Source organism: Carassius gibelio, chromosome A6, assembly GCF_023724105.1.
Source record: "Carassius gibelio isolate Cgi1373 ecotype wild population from Czech Republic chromosome A6, carGib1.2-hapl.c, whole genome shotgun sequence".
NCBI classification, from domain to species: domain Eukaryota; kingdom Metazoa; phylum Chordata; class Actinopteri; order Cypriniformes; family Cyprinidae; genus Carassius; species Carassius gibelio.
In genome coordinates this window covers 11,568,446-11,587,635 of record NC_068376.1, presented here as the reverse complement: position 1 = coordinate 11,587,635, position 19,190 = coordinate 11,568,446, and the positions used below count along the sequence as shown (strand labels likewise).

The 19,190-nt window shown below is 37.4% G+C and overlaps 1 protein-coding gene across 1 annotated transcript in view; it reads left to right on the top strand.

The window, feature by feature from the left end:
- Positions 1-7,903, top strand: part of ube2o (ubiquitin-conjugating enzyme E2O) — a 68,432-nt gene extending 60,529 nt beyond the window's left edge. Inside the window, exons 16-20 of the mRNA XM_052600703.1 lie at positions 1,453-1,917; positions 2,199-2,335; positions 2,480-2,683; positions 4,017-4,074; positions 4,454-7,903. Of these exons, the coding sequence (XP_052456663.1) occupies positions 1,453-1,917; positions 2,199-2,335; positions 2,480-2,683; positions 4,017-4,074; positions 4,454-5,202 (1,613 nt within the window). The 3' untranslated portion in view covers positions 5,203-7,903. The remainder of the gene's footprint in view (positions 1-1,452; positions 1,918-2,198; positions 2,336-2,479; positions 2,684-4,016; positions 4,075-4,453) is intronic.
- The last annotated feature ends 11,287 nt before the right edge of the window (positions 7,904-19,190 follow it).

Genomic DNA, 19,190 nt, shown 5'->3' with positions numbered 1-19,190 from the left:
GAAATTACTATGGTTATGGTTACTATGGCACACTATGGTTAACCGAGTATTAACCGCTAAGGGCCTCGGTTAACGGTTAATGAAAAACTTGACAACGTGCAGCCCTAATTACCATCTATCTGAGTGCAAATCAGTACAAAACAACTCGCTATTACTGTGTATTCACAGCTCTCACGGCTATAGATGAACGGCATCTATATGAATAGAGAAGTGGATTATTACTACTAATTATTTATGGCGCATTTATATTATTATCATCTCTATAACTGGCCATCAGCAATTATTTAGAAACTCATGACTCATGAGACATTTGACTTTCAACCCATTAATTTTTTAGATTGCTCCAGGACTGATTTCATGTATTTTTATATCAAATAGAAAAAATCAGTGTGGTAAAAAAAAAATTCAAGGCACTTCAGTGTCTATAACTTTTAATATTATTGAGGATTATCAAATCTGGTTGATAAAAGGTAATCCCAAAAGGTCTTCTTTCCAAAGACACCAAAATTATGTGTTACAAACATAAGTAAGGAACTGTTACAATTTTAAGTTAGGTAGGGCACTTTCACCTGTGAATCCCATAATGGGGGATGCTGACTAACATGTTAAAGTTAAAAATGCCCATAAAACTTGTTGGAAATTATTAATTTCAAGCACTGCTGTGAACTGATCACCAAACAGATTATAAAGAATATCAAAAAGGACTCAGCTGTCCACGGTAGTCCTTAAGATATCAGCACAATAACACACTTAGCAAAATATAATCTAATTATCCTTATCGATTAAATCCCAGAAAATGATCTGGATATATTTGTCATTATTGCACACCCCTAATTTGTTAATTAATATAATAATTTATTGATAATAATTGTTTAAATTAATATAACTAATACTTTTGACTCATCCATTTTCTTAAAAATGGAAGGCTGAAATGTAAAGTTCATAATTTTATAAAACTTTTTGTTTTTGTGAAAACTTGTATCTGAACTGTAAATTACGCTTTTTACAGATTAATATGGTACTATAGACATTGCCCTACCCCGCTCATATGGTATTAATTGTATTTTGTACAGGTCTTAAGTCTTACATTTTTGAGCTGGAAAATCCTGCAGAAACCCTGATTTTAAGTGAGACAAACTGTAGAAATGTTTGTCAAATTTACCAATAGTTATTGTGCACAACCAGAATACTGCACAGAGCTCACCTGAAACCAAGGTTGTAGTTGTTGTTGTTTTTTTAAAAGCTTAATTTTATATATTAAATTATAATATATTTGTGTGTGTATATATATATATATATATATATATAACTAGATTTCTGCAATATCCAAGGCAGACAATACGAAATACAGAATTTTGTCAACTTTAGATATCCTCTACTCATTGGTTACAGTGAGGGAGGGAACAGTGAACACCTTTTTAGCAATTATTTGTATTCTTTTTGCTTGCTCAGGTGGAGCACCTGAAGAGAAACCCAGTAAAGATACTCCACCACGTGGCTTCCGTGAGCTTAAAGAAGCCCTGAAAATTTTGGAAAGTTTAAAGAACATGACTGTTGAGCAGCTCTGGACTGGATCACCGACCTCTCCCACTGCCGAACCATCCGCCACAAGTGCTGCCACAACCCCCGCTGATACCAAACCCACGAAAGAAAAACGCTTTTTGGATGACATTAAGAAACTTCAGGAGAACCTGAAGAAAACTCTAGACAATGTGGCCATTGTAGAAGAAGATAAAATGGAGGCTGCCATTGAGGAGGAAAAAGTGACGGCACCAGTGCTAGCTGAACCACAGACGCCTGTGCGTTCTGAGTGGCCTAGTGACACACCAGTTTTGTGTCAGCAGAGTGGAGGCAAACCGGGTGTCACCTTCACCAGTGCTAAAGGGGAAGTGTTTTCTGTTTTGGAATGGGCACCAGGTACAGATATCAGCAAACCTTTTTTTTTTCTTTTTTTTTTATGAACAAATAACATTTTGAATTATCGATTAACTACTGCATATGTATTACCTTCTTATATGATCAATATGTAGTGATTTATTATGATAATAGTGTGTTAGAATTTGAATATGAACAAAAATTTGTTTTCAAATGTCACCTCAAACATTTACGCAGTTGACAGATGTTTTTATTCAGTGACTTGCATAGCGTTGAGTTTCATTCCAGACGCTCTCTAAAATGACCTCTGTTTCTCACTATAGACAACCACTTGTTTAAAAAAATGGAGTTCCAGCCAGCAGAGGCAAAGAAGTTTTTTAGCACTGTAAGGAAAGAAATGGCCCTGCTGGCCACCTCTCTGCCTGATGGCATCATGGTGAAGACTTTTGAGGACAGAATGGTAATTGACCCTTTCACACAAATCTTTTTGTGCGCAGATTTGGATGTTGTATTCGGTTTATTTTGCAATGTATGAAAAAAAAAAAAATGGGAAATATGATTTGTTTCTTGAGTTAATATTTCCTATGGTTATTTTTCTCTACAGGACCTTTTCTCAGCTCTCATTAAGGGCCCTAACCGCACTCCCTATGAGGATGGACTCTTCCTTTTTGATATCCAGCTTCCTAATATATATCCTGCTGTTCCTCCTCTCTTCTGTTACCTCTCTCAGTGCAGTGGGCGACTAAACCCAAATCTCTATGACAATGGGAAGGTTTGTGTCAGTCTTCTTGGCACCTGGATTGGAAAGGTGAGCTGACCTAGTCTCTGATCTAATTTCTGGCTAATATACTCCTGGTGGTTTTGAACTAGCTACCTTCTTGCACTTACTTTGATCATTCTTCATTGTCATGATGTTGGATGACTTTACTTTTTGTCATTTCAGGGGGTCATATCCTAGATTATTTAGTTTGACATGACTGTTAATTTCTCTCTGACCACTGGATTGAAATAGACCATTCTTTGCTTCTGTACCAACTGACTCACAAAATCGCTCACTCATTTACTCCTTCAATAATCCCTATAAGTTTATGACAGTTGAGTACACTATATCAGAAAAGAGTGAACAAAATGAAGTGAGAGAATTCAGATGCTGACATATAAACTGCGCGAAAGAGAGGTGGAGCTATTGCAGAAACATTTGTCACATATGTACATTTATATTACATGTACCTTACTTTAGAAACTATTTTTAATAAGAAATAACACTCACAATGACTTTATATTGTAATTATACATACCTCCACACCAGCTTTGTTGTTTCATTGATGTTATATTAATATTAGCCTTTTTTTTTATATTTACATACTATTCAAATATTGGCAACTAAAATAAACACATATTACACACAAACATATAACACATACGTTTTATGTATTTAGTATTTTTGGTGTATTGAAACTCTAATAGCGTTTTGCACTCCGACACAATGACAGTGATCATATGGATCGCCCTCAGGTGACCAATAATTTTACTTTAGAATAAATACGCCACATACAGGTGATTAACAAATACCACTTCAGTAAATTAATGCACTATATAGAGGATAGGGAATGGTTTCGGACACTTAGTGTTTAGTATTCTTCAAAAGATTTATATACATTTTGTAAAAATTTAATTACCGTATTTTTCGTACTATAAGTCGCACCTAAGTATAAGTCGCATTAGTCCAAAAATACGTCATGACGAGGGAAAAAAAAAAACATATATAAGTCGCACTGGACTATAAGTCGCCTTATTTAGAAACAAGAACCAAGAGAAACATTACCATCTACAGCCGCGAGAGGGTGCTCTATGCTGCTCAGTGTAGGCTACAGGAGCACTGAGCAGCATAGAGCTCCCTCTCGTGGCTATTGACGGTGATATTTTCTCTTGGTTCATGTCAAATTAATTTAGATAAGTCACACCTGAATATGAGTCACAGGACCAGCCAAACTTGACTTGACTTATAGTCCGGAAAATACGGTATTAGTATTAATGAAAAGTACAATTTAGCTTTAGCAGTAGATGCCCTCCATTGCATTGTATGAATATAGGTCAATGTTGACGTGTTGACGTTTTTTTTTTAATGTTTCCTTTCACAGGGTACTGAAAGATGGACAAGCAAATCCAGTCTGCTGCAAGTGCTTATCTCTATTCAAGGTTATTTAAAAACTACTCCTTTTATGCCTTGTTAGTGTCTACTTGTTAGTGCTACTTTTTTGGAAATAATTGGGGTTATAATTGGCAAAAAAAAATTAAATGCAGTATATTTCTGAAAATTTAATTTTGGTGTGCATCTGCAAATTTCTCTGAAAAGGGCAGATTGCTTTAAGGCAGTAGGCAAGACTTGATACCACAATTTTGTCTTTGGTATGACACCAGAATCTAATACTTAATTACTGATACTAAATCGTCATAATAGGTGACAAATAAGCAGCTTAAAAACCCCCTGAATTAAACCGATTTATTAAGAGCACTGCATGAAACTCTGCAATAACAAATACACTGTTGTGTAAATATTTTGTCTTCACCCCTTCAGGTTTGATTTTGGTCAACGAGCCATATTATAATGAGGCTGGCTTTGACAGTGACAGAGGCCTTCAGGAGGGTTACGAGAACAGTCGCTGCTACAACGAGATGGCCCTTATTAAGATGGTACAGTCAATGACTCAGCTTCTCCAGAAGCCTGTAGAGGTCTTTCAGCAGGAGATCTGTGAGCACTTTGCCTGCTGTGGTTGGCGTCTGGTCCATCGGCTGGAGTCCTGGCTAGAATTGGATGGGGCAGTGACTGACCGTGCTTTACGTTGTGGTGTAAGCAGCCTCCATGAAGAACCTCTGGAAGAGATCCCGTCAGCTCTGGCCCACAGCAGTCCAAGCAAGCAGGATGTGCGAAGTGAAGAGGAGCTTGAGGACTCAGGTCTCAGTCCCTCTACACTGGGACCTAGTGGACCTCCTGGTTCAGATGGGCAGCAGGATCTGAGCCAAAATTCTGAGTGTGATAGTTCAGTTGTGGGTGGTGCAGGATCAGAAATACCAGAAGGTTCTGAAGAGGTGTTGGGTTTTGTGACATCACAACAAAGTGTAAAACCCTATCAGGAGTCTCAGCCGGCTGTGAGACCAAAGAAACGGAGAAAGAGCTATCGCAGCTTCCTTCCGGAGCGCAGTGGCTATCCAGACATTGGATTCCCACTCTTCCCTCTTTCCAAAGGCTTTGTGAAGAGCATGCGTGTAGTTTTGCAGCAGTATCGAGCTACTCTTACAGCTGCTGGCATTCCTGAAAACAAATAATTGCCCTCCAGTGCAATTTTTCCCTTTTTTTCCCCCTGCTTTTTTCAACCCAAGAACTGCGCTTTTCTCCTTTAATCCTTTGTCCAGGATCTTGGATCTCCTTATCAGGCCGGTAATGTTCCTAGCAGCCTTTGTTAATTGCTTTGTAGCACATCTTTAGTTGCTTTGTTTTTTTGTTGCCTCTCATTGTTCATGGGGTGGCAGCACACATTATTTGTTTCTATTAAACAATGTTGAAATTTCATATGCTTCTATCTTGTTTCCCTGACAACCACCCTTCTGCCACACTGCTCTCTCAGGGAAGTATGGACAAAACAGATAGATGTGATGCTTTAAGAGATATTGAGGCATGACTGAAGCTTTTATTGTGTTGTGACTTTTCAAGATTTGTGGGTATAAACTGTACGTGAGGGATTGGATTTATTGTGCCAAGGGATGCACCGAAAGGTCTTAGGCATTGTCATTTGGTACTATGTGGAGGACAGAAACTTTTTTTTTTTTGGTGGGATCATCATCAAACTCTCACCACATAATGGCTTGCACAAGTTGAAGAAAGTTCATTTGCAGAAAAAAAAGGGATGCTATTATACATTTTTCCAAAAAGTTTCAGATCATTTGTGTGATTGTTGTCTTTGGTTAATCAAACAATTATATGTCCCAGCATGACTTGCTCTCTGGTTCATTTTTTCATGTTAGTGCTGCTAACATTGCATTGCTTTTCAGTCTTGATCAGTATCATCATTCTTTTAAAAGTGTTGGTGACTTGCTTTTTGATCCGAAAAAGTAAAAGTTGTACAACTGCTCAGTCATCCATACTCTACAGACCCTGATCATTCCTGCTGATGTTTTGCACAGAAATCACATGAAAGTTGAGTGTCAGGTTTACATTTAAAAATAACAAAGCATCCAGACACACCAAAATATCTGACTCAAGAAAATGGAATCTAACATCCTCTTTCTCTGTCCCTCCACCTCCGTGGCACAACAGAGAAAGATTTTCAACATTAACTATTATACTCTGTACAGTACATCATTTGAAACTTTTCTTACACTTTTGCCATAAATGCATACATATCATGAATCCAGTTTACATACATGTAAATACACAATGGGACCTTTAGTATGAGGCAGGTCAGTCTTCTATAGGGGTCTGTGTGACCGGTCCTGAGAGTCTAATTAAATAATTTTAAGAGGTTTAGCAGCCAGGATTCAGGATTCATTTTGAGTTTGCATGAAAGATTCTTGTATGAATACTGATAAGTTTGACCAGTCACATCCCTAATGCTTCCCTCTATCCAATATCATTGCCTTAAAACTGATTTCAAGCTTGACCCTAGGTTCCCCTTTTTGCCGCATTATACCTGTAATTTTCTATTAAGTGGCCCAGTTAATCGCACTAGTTAAGATGGAGAGGTGTAAATGTTACTTATTATTTTCACAAGCACAATTCAAGAAGTGGTATTCTTTAGACAACTGTGAAATTGTTTGTTTGTATTTTTGCCTATTTGAAATTGCATATAATTTTTGTGTGGGGGGGGGATATTTAACCAACTACCAACTTTTTCCCAACAATATGCATCTCTGTGACATGAATTAGATGCTGTGATGTAGAAGCTTCATGTTAATCCTGGTGCTGTTGTTCTCCAGACCACTAGGAGCAGCTTAGACCTCACTCTTTTGTTTACATCAATATAAGGCCAGCTGTAATTAAAGCACAGCTTTCAGACAACTATCAAATGTCTTTTATGTGCTGTTGCTCTTTGTGATGCAGTACTTGATAAGTACACACAGCTTTTATGGATATGGAGTCATCAGGCTGTTTTACATTTAACAGACCCTAGTAAGTTTCTTAGTTTTGCATAGAAGTGATTGCACATAATTAAACTTGTTTCTGCTTGAAGACACATTGTGTTTACTAATGAGTTTTGATGAAGGCTGATAATATATATATATTTTTCCCCTCTCTCTGTAGTTTGGCTATTGGGCTTGATAGCAGATGTGTAGAGGTAATAACTTGCAGAAAAACATCAGCAGTATATGTCTTTTAAAAGACAGAATAGATAAATCTCTGGCTGATGGCTTTGTGTCATCTTGGATAAGATATTCTCATAAATACATATTTCCATGCATAAAAGTTGCTGACAGTGAGATGTTTTATGATGTTCTAGATGAAATGGTTTATCTTGTTTTCTTTTGAATTTGTAGCTTATTACAGTTTGGCATTTGGAGAGTATAAATACTTTATCAAAGAGTTTCATATGCACATAACCTCAGTTTTTATTTAGACAAATTAAAAATTAAGTTGAGAGCTCTTCCACCGCACACTTCACCGGTTCAGCATTTCAGCATTTTTCTGCATTTCAGTACTGAAATGTGAAGCTAAGTCTCAAGAATCAAACATCAACCTTAAAAATCTGAACTATTTTCTGTGTATGTGTACAATACTCTGAATTTAATCACTATTATAAGGAGAGGGAACAGCCAAAGCATGTAACATGTTGCTTTAAGCCTTAACGGCTACACAAGACTTGACTGTACAATGTAAACATTTCCACAGTGGCCTGTATTGGTAAACTAATAAACTTATGATTTGTAGCCTGAATTCTCTGTACAGAAGTCATGATTATACATGTAAACATTTAACAATCCTAAGTGGTCATGTGTGGGCTTGGGTTGTATTAAAGCGTGTGTGTTGTATTAATTTTTTCTCCATTTGTATTATTTATTTTTGCACTAAACAATGTAAAAAGGGAAGCATTAAATTATTTGCAAGCAGAACCAATGCAAAATATTGTGAACTAACCTGTTTTGTACTTTATTTTGTCCCTTTTTTTCCAGGAATTGATTGTCTATCAGAAAAACAAACATAATCAGAAGAAAAACACATTTAAACATTTATTAAAACAATAATAGAAATGGTTTAAGATTGATGGCGAAAAAAATACTTTACCCTGACAATATTGGATACAAGAATTTAAATTGTAGAAAAGAAGTCCACATCTCATTCCATAAACATTGGGTAAAGCTGCTCTGGCATTAAATCTGTTGCTGTGGAGTGATATCAATAAATGTGTTCATATCTTGATGTACAACAATCAGATGCATCGTAGTATAATTTTGTGATGTTCACTATTGTAAGATTGACCTTATTTTACTGTTAAGGCACATGAAAGGTTTAAAACTAACATCTTTATACACTGTTTGCATAGTTACACTGTAAATTGAATATCTATAAGTCAGTATCACTACTCAACACAATGGTGAGCTATATGATAAATAGCAATTTTGTTTAAAAAAAAAAAAAAAGTAAGTTGGTTCAATACATCTGGGTAAGGGTTCATTTAGGTACATATAAGATCATACTTCACCTTTGATCAATAATTGACAACATCAACAATAAAAAAGCAGACAGCTTAAGATAAAATTTGTTAAAAATAACAAAGGCCCAGACCAGATCACTTGTGAAGCTTTAAAATGTTAGTAACCATCCCTAACTCCCTATACATACAGTATTGTTCAAAATAATAGCAGTACAATGTGACTAACCAGAATAATCAAGGTTTTTCGTATATTTTTTTATTGCTACGTGGCAAACAAGTTACCAGTAGGTTCAGTAGATTCTCAGAAAACAAATGAGACCCAGCATTCATGATATGCATGCTCTTAAGGCTGTGCAATTGGGCAATTAGTTGAATTAGTTGAAAGGGGTGTGTTCAAAAAAATAGCAGTGTGGCATTCAATCACTGAGGTCATCAATTTTGTGAAGAAACAGGTGTGAATCAGGTGGCCCCTATTTAAGGATGAAGCCAACACTTGTTGAACATGCATTTGAAAGCTGAGGAAAATGGGTCGTTCAAGACATTGTTCAGAAGAACAGCGTACTTTGATTAAAAAGTTGATTAGAGAGGGGAAAACCTATAAAGAGGTGCAAAAAATGATAGGCTGTTCAGCTAAAATGATCTCCAATGCCTTAAAATGGAGAGCAAAACCAGAGAGACGTGGAAGAAAACGGAAGACAACCATCAAAATGGATAGAAGAATAACCAGAATGGCAAAGGCTCAGCCAATGATCACCTCCAGGATGATCAAAGACAGTCTGGAGTTACCTGTAAGTACTGTGACAGTTAGAAGACGTCTGTGTGAAGCTAATCTATTTTCAAGAATCCCCCGCAAAGTCCCTCTGTTAAAAAAAAGGCATGTGCAGAAGAGGTTACAATTTGCCAAAGAACACATCAACTGGCCTAAAGAGAAATGGAGGAACATTTTGTGGACTGATGAGAGTAAAATTGTTCTTTTTGGGTCCAAGGGCCACAGGCAGTTTGTGAGACGACCCCCAAACTCTGAATTCAAGCCACAGTACACAGTGAAGACAGTGAAGCATGGAGGTGCAAGCATCATGATATGGGCATGTTTCTCCTACTATGGTGTTGGGCCTATTTATCGCATACCAGGGATCATGGATCAGTTTGCATATGTTAAAATACTTGAAGAGGTCATGTTGCCCTATGCTGAAGAGGACATGCCCTTGAAATGGTTGTTTCAACAAGACAATGACCCAAAACACACTAGTAAACGGGCAAAGTCTTGGTTCCAAACCAACAAAATTAATGTTATGGAGTGGCCAGCCCAATCTCCAGACCTTAATCCAATTGAGAACTTGTGGGGTGATATCAAAAATGCTGTTTCTGAAGCAAAACCAAGAAATGTGAATGAATTGTGGAATGTTGTTAAAGAATCATGGAGTGGAATAACAGCTGAGAGGTGCCACAAGTTGGTTGACTCCATGCCACACAGATGTCAAGCAGTTTTAAAAAACTGTGGTCATACAACTAAATATTAGTTTAGTGATTCACAGGATTGCTAAATCCCAGAAAAAAAAAATGTTTGTACAAAATAGTTTTGAGTTTGTACAGTCAAAGGTAGACACTGCTATTTTTTTTTGAACACACCCCTTTCAACTAATTGCCCAATTGCACAGCCTTAAGAGCGTGCATATCATGAATGCTGGGTCTTGTTTGTTTTCTGACAATCTACTGAACCTACTGGTAACTTGTTTGCCACGTAGCAATAAAAAATATACTAAAAACCTTGATTATTCTGGTTAGTCACATTGTACTGCTATTATCTTGAACAATACTGTATGTATGAAGTACTAACAGCTGAGTCTCTTAGGGAAATCAGAATAAAGTCCTACCAGCAGGGTATTCTACTTACCAATGATTTTTCTTTATCCCCACAGATTGTTAAAGCAGAGTTAAAAGTTAAAGCAGTCTTGTATTGTTATTTATGTTCAGTATATTTTAACACTTGGTGTGTTCATTTTACATTTAGAAGGATAAGAGAGGTTTAATAATAGAAAAAACACCACTTAAGTATCATAAAAGTAGTTCATTTAACTAATGCACTATATTCCAAGTACACAATTTATGGTATGGTAGCAGTGTGTAAGGCACAGACAAAAATGTAATTTGTCAGTGATTATTTGCCCTTCAACCAACACTGAGAAATCGACTAGTATCAACATAGACATCACAAATGCCAATAAGTTTGTGACCATATGTTTTAACAGTGGACCCTTAGTTGATTTCAGAACTATGGCACATAGTTCTTACAATTTGATTAAATGCTTTAAAATACTTCTGATACAATGCATGGGGCAGGTGTGTTTTTTATTTGTTTCATTGCTTGATAGCCTCAGTCCCTTTCTACCTACATTGTACATGGGGGGGAAAGGAAACTGCTAGCACCATATCTGTTTATGGTTCAAGACGTAGAGCCTTCACTTTAACATAAACCACATGAGGGCAGTTTGTGGATTACCTCCTCCCTTTCCATTGCTAGGAATAGGTGCAGGAGAGATCTGCAAAAGATACCTGCCTTAACATAAATCAGGTAGATTATGCCATCATCAAGTCTGGAAGCAGATGCAGCCAACATGGGACTGGTACATGACCACAACTAGAACAAAATCCTCATTTTGAGGCACTGTCCAGTGTCCTGGTAATGGCTGGTTGACGGGGTTGAGTAGGAAGTCTATATACAGGCAAAGGTGATTGGTTGGATTGCTTTGATTTGGGAGTATTGTTGGAGTTTCTGGAATTTTGGAAAGTGTGACTAAGTAAGCCATTTAAAGGATACCAGGACTCAGATTTAGACAGATTTATCTTTGTCTAAATGTTGCAGTTGAAAGTTACAAATTTCAGATTGGAAATCCAGTTCACCTTAAACACAGCCAAACAACTTAAAAACATTTAATATGAAGTTAGATAAACACTTCACAATTTTATGTTCATTTGCAGTTGTTACCTGTCAGACTATTTAATATGATCTCAGTGAGATCTTTGGTAAAAGCCATGGGATACTGCACAATTGCAACAAAATTTCTTGAATCATAAGATTTATCATAAGCCAACTATGAGTACAGTCTTACTTCGAAAAACCAGAAGTTGGAAAGTGTGAAGGTAAAAAAAAAAAAAGTTTCTAACATCGTAATAGTTATCATTGTACAGAACACAAAAAGCTGAATACCCTCTGAGCTGATAATATATTTAGACAGAGAAAGGCATGTAAAGGCAACATAATCAGCTATCAAAGAACATGTCCTATTAAGTAATTACAGACTGGTGAGACTTTTATAAAATGGCAAAAGTGTTGGAAAACTAAAACTTTAACTAGTGGCAGAAAGAAAGTAGCTGAAATGTTCAAGCCCAATAACCTGTTAATCAAACTAACTGTATGATACAGGTCCGTTTTATGTTGGTGTTCAACCCAATGCTAATTTACATGCACTACTGTGTATACTCAGACACCTGTCTAAATACAGTGTTTTTTCCATGTGCAAAAGTCCATAATCCGTTACTTTGTCAGTGACCTTTTTCAGGAAATTCAACCAATAAATGTTGTTTTACTCTTTGATGTGGCATGACATATCGTAAATACGCCTCAGTTCATAAGGCAGTGCTTCCTCTTTACTACTAATTTTAGCACAAATTAAACATGAATGATCATTTCTTGCCTCATGTAATCACTTAATCAGCATTTCATCCATAGAAAGATGGCAATAAAACTGCTTGCAAACAAAATGTTGTAGCATTTAATTTACCTCAAGCCCGGCTCACACTGTGGGATCTCAGTTGTCAATAATGTCAGACTGCATGACAGTCAAGACGTGTTAAAAGCGGGTGTGTGCAAGAAAACTTATCTGGAGTTCTACATTATCAACCCATACACGTTAAGTGACTGCGACCTGCATTGCACACGGGTCTGTAATGATGGCTATCAATAAAAGTATATGAATGGCGGCAATACCAGCATATTTATGGGTGTTTCTTCAACTAGGGGCACTTTTAGCCTTGTGTAGTTGAATAAAAAAAACTTGTTCAAAAGTCATGTTTTTAGGTCTGTAAGAGGACAAACTTCAAATGGTCAAATGGACTGTAAGGGTTATATCTCCACTTAACATCTAGTTTGGGGTATTTTGACCCAACTGGTTTATTTGTTTTTCCTCTTCATCGAACTTTCTGGATTCTCGTCTCGTTGTGGTCAGACGGTCATGCACATCGTTGCAAGAAGCATTATAGGGCAAATTAATATGATGATATGATTATTTACCTCTGTTTTTAATAAGTTGTGGTAAGAGCACACTGATTTCACAGTTTTATACAATATTTGATCTATCGCTGTGCAGGATTAGCATTATTTTGTGAATGATTATGTAGCCGCCTCGCTACAAAAATAGCCTCAACCTTCTGGAGTACCTAATAAATTCAACCTAAAAATCCTTTAATAGATTTGGATATTAGAGGCGTATCACTGTGTTATGTGTAAGCCAGGTTAAAGAAGTGGGTTTTTAATCTTGATTTAAACTGACAGTGTGTCTGCCTTCCAAACAATTTTAAGTAGTTTATTCCGGAGTTTGGGCACTAAATAGGAAAAGGATCTGTCATGCGCAGTTGATTTTGATATTCTAGGTATTATCAAATTGCCAACACAGCAGACGTGGAGGACTATAATGTAACAAGAGCTTGTTCAAGAGCTTGCTCAAATACTGAGGTGCTAAACCATTCAGGGCTTTATAAATAATAAGCAATATTTTAAAATCTATACAATGTTTAATTGGTAGCCAGTGCAGTGTTGACAGAACTGGGCTAATATGGTCATACTTCCTGGTTCTAGTAAGAACTCTAGCTGCTCTATTTTGGACTAGCTGGAGTATGTTTAAGTGTGCATATAATCTAACCTTGAGGTCATAAACGCATGGGCTTATGTGGATATGAAGAAGCAATACAGGAGACCTATATTTCCTGTATATGCAAATATATGCACCTCAATTTTGCCTATATGTGGCATATATACACATATATGCAGCATATGCATGTATGCAGTATATATATACGCATATATGCAGTATATATACAGCATATATGCAACATATATGCAGTATATATATATGGCATACAGCAGCATATATGCAGTATATATACGCATATATGCAACATATATGTGCATATACACTGCATATAGGTTTCATATATGCGCATATATCCACATATAGGTTCTTTCCATGTGGGACGTGTTGTCTAACCCCAGTAGAGTTCAAAATGTCTATACATGCTGATCCCAGTGCATATTTTTCATTATCAACATGGATATTAAAATCACCAAGAATTAAAAAATCTTTATCTGTAGCCAGCATTAACGCTGATATAAAATGAGCAAATTCTTTAATAAAGTCTGTATGGTGCCTTTGTGGCCTGTATAAAGTAGCCAGTATAAACATCATAGGGGATTTATCATTAACACTTGTTTCTCTGAATAATGTTATATGAAGCACCATTACTTCAAACCAGTTATACTTGAGTTATACTTCTCCCACACAATTTTCCACTCCAAATTCAACATCCTAGTTGAAAATGTCTTTGCCATGCATGCTACACGATGAGACATTTTGCTGCAGCATTAAAGGCCTTCCCGTTCATCCATGAAATCAAGTATCTGGAGGGAAAAATGTTCAACCAAGTAATGACTGGATGAGGACAGACCAGGGCCCAGTTCCCCAAAATGTTCTTAACGCTAAGTAGTTCTTAACCTATTCCTTAACCTCTCTCTTAACGTTATGTCACGATTCCCGACACGTTCGTAATCTACGTATATCTTCTGTAAGTCACACTTTTGTAAGGTTGGTCTGCACCATTCGTAAGCTCTCTCTTAGCGTTGATTGAGCTCAAGACATAGTCACAGCCTCTGTGCAGCAGTCTTTAGAAATCAGCGCAGCGCAGTACAAGTCAAACTATGGTATGACAACAATGATTTTATGTTATGGACATTTTAAGAATAATAATAAAATATGTTCTTCATGGATACAGGCCTATTTATGAAGCTGACTTTATGTGGTATCAGAACTAATATGGTGATAATTAGCCTAGGGTATTTTGTAATGTCATTAAAGCGTTTAAATTGGCAATCACTTTTGATAATTAAAATCTGGCAAACAATTTGGCTCTAAATGGCTAAGATCTATAAATGGGTAAGCATGGTGGTGTCCAGTAAGCGACCAACTATGACTGGTCTACATCCACCTCTGAAAAGGAGGTTGCCTGGGCCACTAGCTAAGTCTTCACGGTTTTGATTGTTTGCAACAATACTGGAATGCTGTGGAAATACGCATGTACAACATATTTTCCATGTCAATAAAGCACCTAAAAATTGAAACATAGAAACATAAAAACTGAAACATAGAATTAAAGAGTTCACCAAGGACATTACCCATCACACTTTCTATACCCTTATGAAACAAAAATATATTGCAGTATATTGGAAAATATCATGTAATATATTAGGCATATATTCTTATATATATTTATTTTTTCCAATATATTGAAAGCGGCAATCATTTGTATATTTTGCAATATATTATATAATATATGTATCATCAATATATTATTAAATGTATTCAAACATAAAATATTAGAAAATAAAAAGGGAAAATAATATATTACAATATATTTTAAGAAATATATTGGTAAATATATTTTTCTTTCGTAAGGGTATGCTTCTGAAAAGGTGTTATGTTTGGGCCATGTTCTTTCTACCTCATCTGTATGTGTGTATGCTAACACCTCTGTAGGATCAGTACAACCTGATCTGTAGGTTGAACAGATAAACTTATGAGGAGTCTTAAGTTAAAAATGATTCAACATCCATGCTCATCGTCCCTATCCACCAAATCCACCTCACTGAACAATTTACTTCTGACTGTGAAGGAGGTTGTGGGGTCTAACTGACAGTGGATGTGAGTATCATCTATGTGCTTGTGTTAAAGGCTTTACAACATCCACCTTATATTATATGCACAGAATCATTCTTTAGTTCAGTTCATAAAGCACAATAAAACAATAATTGTTGACCATGATGCTGAACAATATTGCTTAAAATAAAAGTACATGACATCCTGTATCATTCGCATGCTGACTGCATGAATGTCCACCAGAGCTGTTGCCAGTGAATTTAATATACATTTTTCTAAGTCTTCCAAAGGCGTTTCAGAGAATTTGGCAGTACATCCAATGGGCCTCACAACCGCAGACCATGTGTAGCCACACCAGCCCAGGACCTCCACATCCAGCATCTTCGCCTCCAAAATTGTCTGAGACCATCCACCCAGCTGCAACAATCGGTTTGCATAACCAAATAATTTCTGCACAAACGGTTAGAAACAGTCTCAGGGAAGCTCACCTGCATGCTCTTCGTCCTCATCGGGGTCTCGACCTGACTGCAGTTCATCGTTGTAACTGACTTGAGTGGGCAAATGCTCACATTCGATGGCGTCTGGCACTTTGGAGAGGTGTTCTTTTCACGGATGAATCCCGGTTTTCACTGTACAGGGCAGATGGCAGACAGCGTGTATGGAATTGTGTGGGTGAATGGTTTGCTGATTTAAATGTGGTAGTGGGGTTATGGTATGGGCAGGCGTATGTTATGGACAAACACAGTTGCATTTTATTGAGATACCGTAATGAGATACTGAGGCCCATTGTTGTGCCATTCATTCACGACCATCACCTCATGTTGCAGCATGAAAATGTAAAGGCCCATGTTGTATGTACAAATTCTGACAGCTGAAAACATCCCAGTTCTTGCATGGACAGCATACTCACCAGACATGTCACCCTTTGAGCATGTTTGGGATGACCTGGATCGACGTATACGACCGGTGTTCCAGTTCCTACCATGATCCAGCAACTTCACACAGCCATTGAAGAGGAGTGGACCAACATTCCACAGGCCACAATCAACAACCTGATCAACTATATGCGAAAGAGATGTGTTGCACTGTGTGAGGCAAATGGTGGTCACACCAGATACTGACTGGTATTTGGACCCCCCATTACAGTAAAACTGCACATTTTAGAGTGGCCTTTTATTGTGGCTAGCCTAAGGCACACCTGTGCCATAATAATGCTGTCTTATCAGCATCTTGATGTGCCACACCTGTGAGGTGGATGGATTATTTCGTCAAAGTGCTCCCCAACAAATTTAGACAGATTTGTGTACGATAATTAAGAGAAAAATAGGCCTTTAGTGTACATAGAAAGAGACCTTTTGTGTACATAGAAAAAGCCTTAGATCTTGGAGTTCATTTTGTGAAAAATTTGGGCAAAACAAAAGTGTTGCATTATTATAATTATAATTTTGTTCAGTACACACACACACACATCCGGAAAGTTTTCACAGCACTTCACTCTTTCCACATTTTGTTATATTACCTACCATGTCTACCTACCCGCCTTATTCCAAAATTGATTAAATTCATTATTTTCTTCAAAATTCTACAAACAGTGCCCCATAATGACAATGTGAAAGTTTGTTTGAAATATTTGGAAATTTATTATTAGAAATATAATGTACATACTGTAAGTATTCACAGCCTTTGCCATGACACTCAAATTTGAGCTCAGGTGCATCCCGTTTCCACTGATCATTCTTGAGAAGTTTCTGCAACTTGATTGGAGTCCACCTGTGGTACACAGTTAACAGTTCATGTCAGAGCACAAACCAAGCCATGAAGTCTAAGGAATTGTGTGTAGACCTCAGAGACAGGATTGAATCGAGGCACAGATCTGGGGAAGGGTAAAGAAAAATTTCTGCAGCATTGAAGGTTCAAAGAAGCATGTAGCCTCTTTTACCCGTAATTGAAGTTTGGAAAAAACAGGACTCTTCCTAGAGCTGGCCTCCTGGCCAAACTGAGCAATTGATGGAGAAGAGCCTTGTCTAAACTGTTTCCAATAATCTGATGATCACTGTAGTTGAGCTCCATGATCATATGCAGATAGGAGAAACCTACAGATGGACAAACATCACTGCAACACTCCACTGATCTGGGATTTATGACAGTGTTTGCCAATCCTTTCCTCAGTGAATACACATGAAAACACACTTGGAATTTGCAAAAAAAAAAAAAAAAAAAAACACCTAAAAGACCTTCAGTCTGTGAGAAGATTCTCTGGTCTGATGAACCTAAATTCTGAGCATCATGTTTGAAGGAAACAAGTTCTGCTAATCACCTGCAGAATAGCATCCCAAAAGTAAAGTATGCTGGAAGCGGCATTATGCTGTGGGGCTATTTTTCAATGGCAGGGACTGAGGGGACTCAGTAGGATGAGTCGGACTCAGTTGCTTTATTTTATCTCTATATGTCATGCATTTTATTTTGTACAGCACTTTGGTCAGTCGGGTGACTGTGTTAAGTGGTGCTTTATAAATAAACAAACTTGAACTTGAACTATGAGGAAAGCTCAATGCACCAAAATATTGAGATTTATTGGAAACACAGTCCAAAGCATTCAGAACCTCAGACTGTGCAGAAGACTCACCTTCCAACAGAACATTGACCCTAACCACCAAGCAAGAGTGGCTTATAGACAACTGTGTCTTTGAATGGCCCAGCCACAGCCTGGGATTGAACCCAATCAAATATTTCAGGAGAAACCTGAAAATGTGCATCTGCCCCCATCCAACCTGACAGAGCTTAAAAAGTGGAGAGGCGAGGAGAAGAATGGCAGATAATTGCAAAATGATCAAAGCATGTCCCATCATACCCGCATTCCCATTGGACCAACCCACTGCTCAATATCCTTCAGCTGCTCTATCCGTCACCCTCACAACACCAGAACCTATGCAAGTGGACTCTCTCCATCTTTCCCGTGAGGAGAGTCAATGTTGCATCCAAAATCATCTGTGCCTATTTTGTGGGTATGAGGGACATCTGATGGGTTTGCATCTTTGACTTGCACAACTGTACCACTAACTACCTCCAAATGCTCATAAGACCTCATAGAGATAGTGGATCAGCTGGCAATTTCATCTCACTTGAACTCCTGCACAATCTATCACTCCGAAAAAGACCTGGTTAGATAAGAATCTACACTCAATCCTGGGAACACTGCTTGGCCATGGCTATTAGGAAATGCACAACCACCATGATGCTCCGCATCGGCTGCATACATCTATAAAAGAGCTTGTTTCTGCTGTTGGAGGGTTTCACTGCAGACATCTTTGGACACCCGTGGATGAACTTATACTCTCTATAAGTTAACTGAAAGAATGGGGAAATCACTCAGTGAGTGAGCACTATCATAAGACTTGTCTTCCTTCCATCAAGAAAATAAAATCTTCAAGAGTCTCACATCAACACCCACCCTCATCTATCACGAACACTGTAGTCAACAACTTGTCAAGAGTCCAGAGTCAACCAATAATACTGACAAAAACATAAATGGACTTAAATGGATTTAACCGAAACTGCCCTGTTCTTGGTTGTTAAAGCCCTATAGACTTCTACTACTGTGCAATTTCAACAATCTTATAAGATCATTACAAATCACACTGTGTGACATGGATCTAATACAATTGGGTACAACATGTATGCAGACTGTACGATAATGACACCTAGTGACTTGTAGGCTACAACGCAAGTTATTATTAAAGAA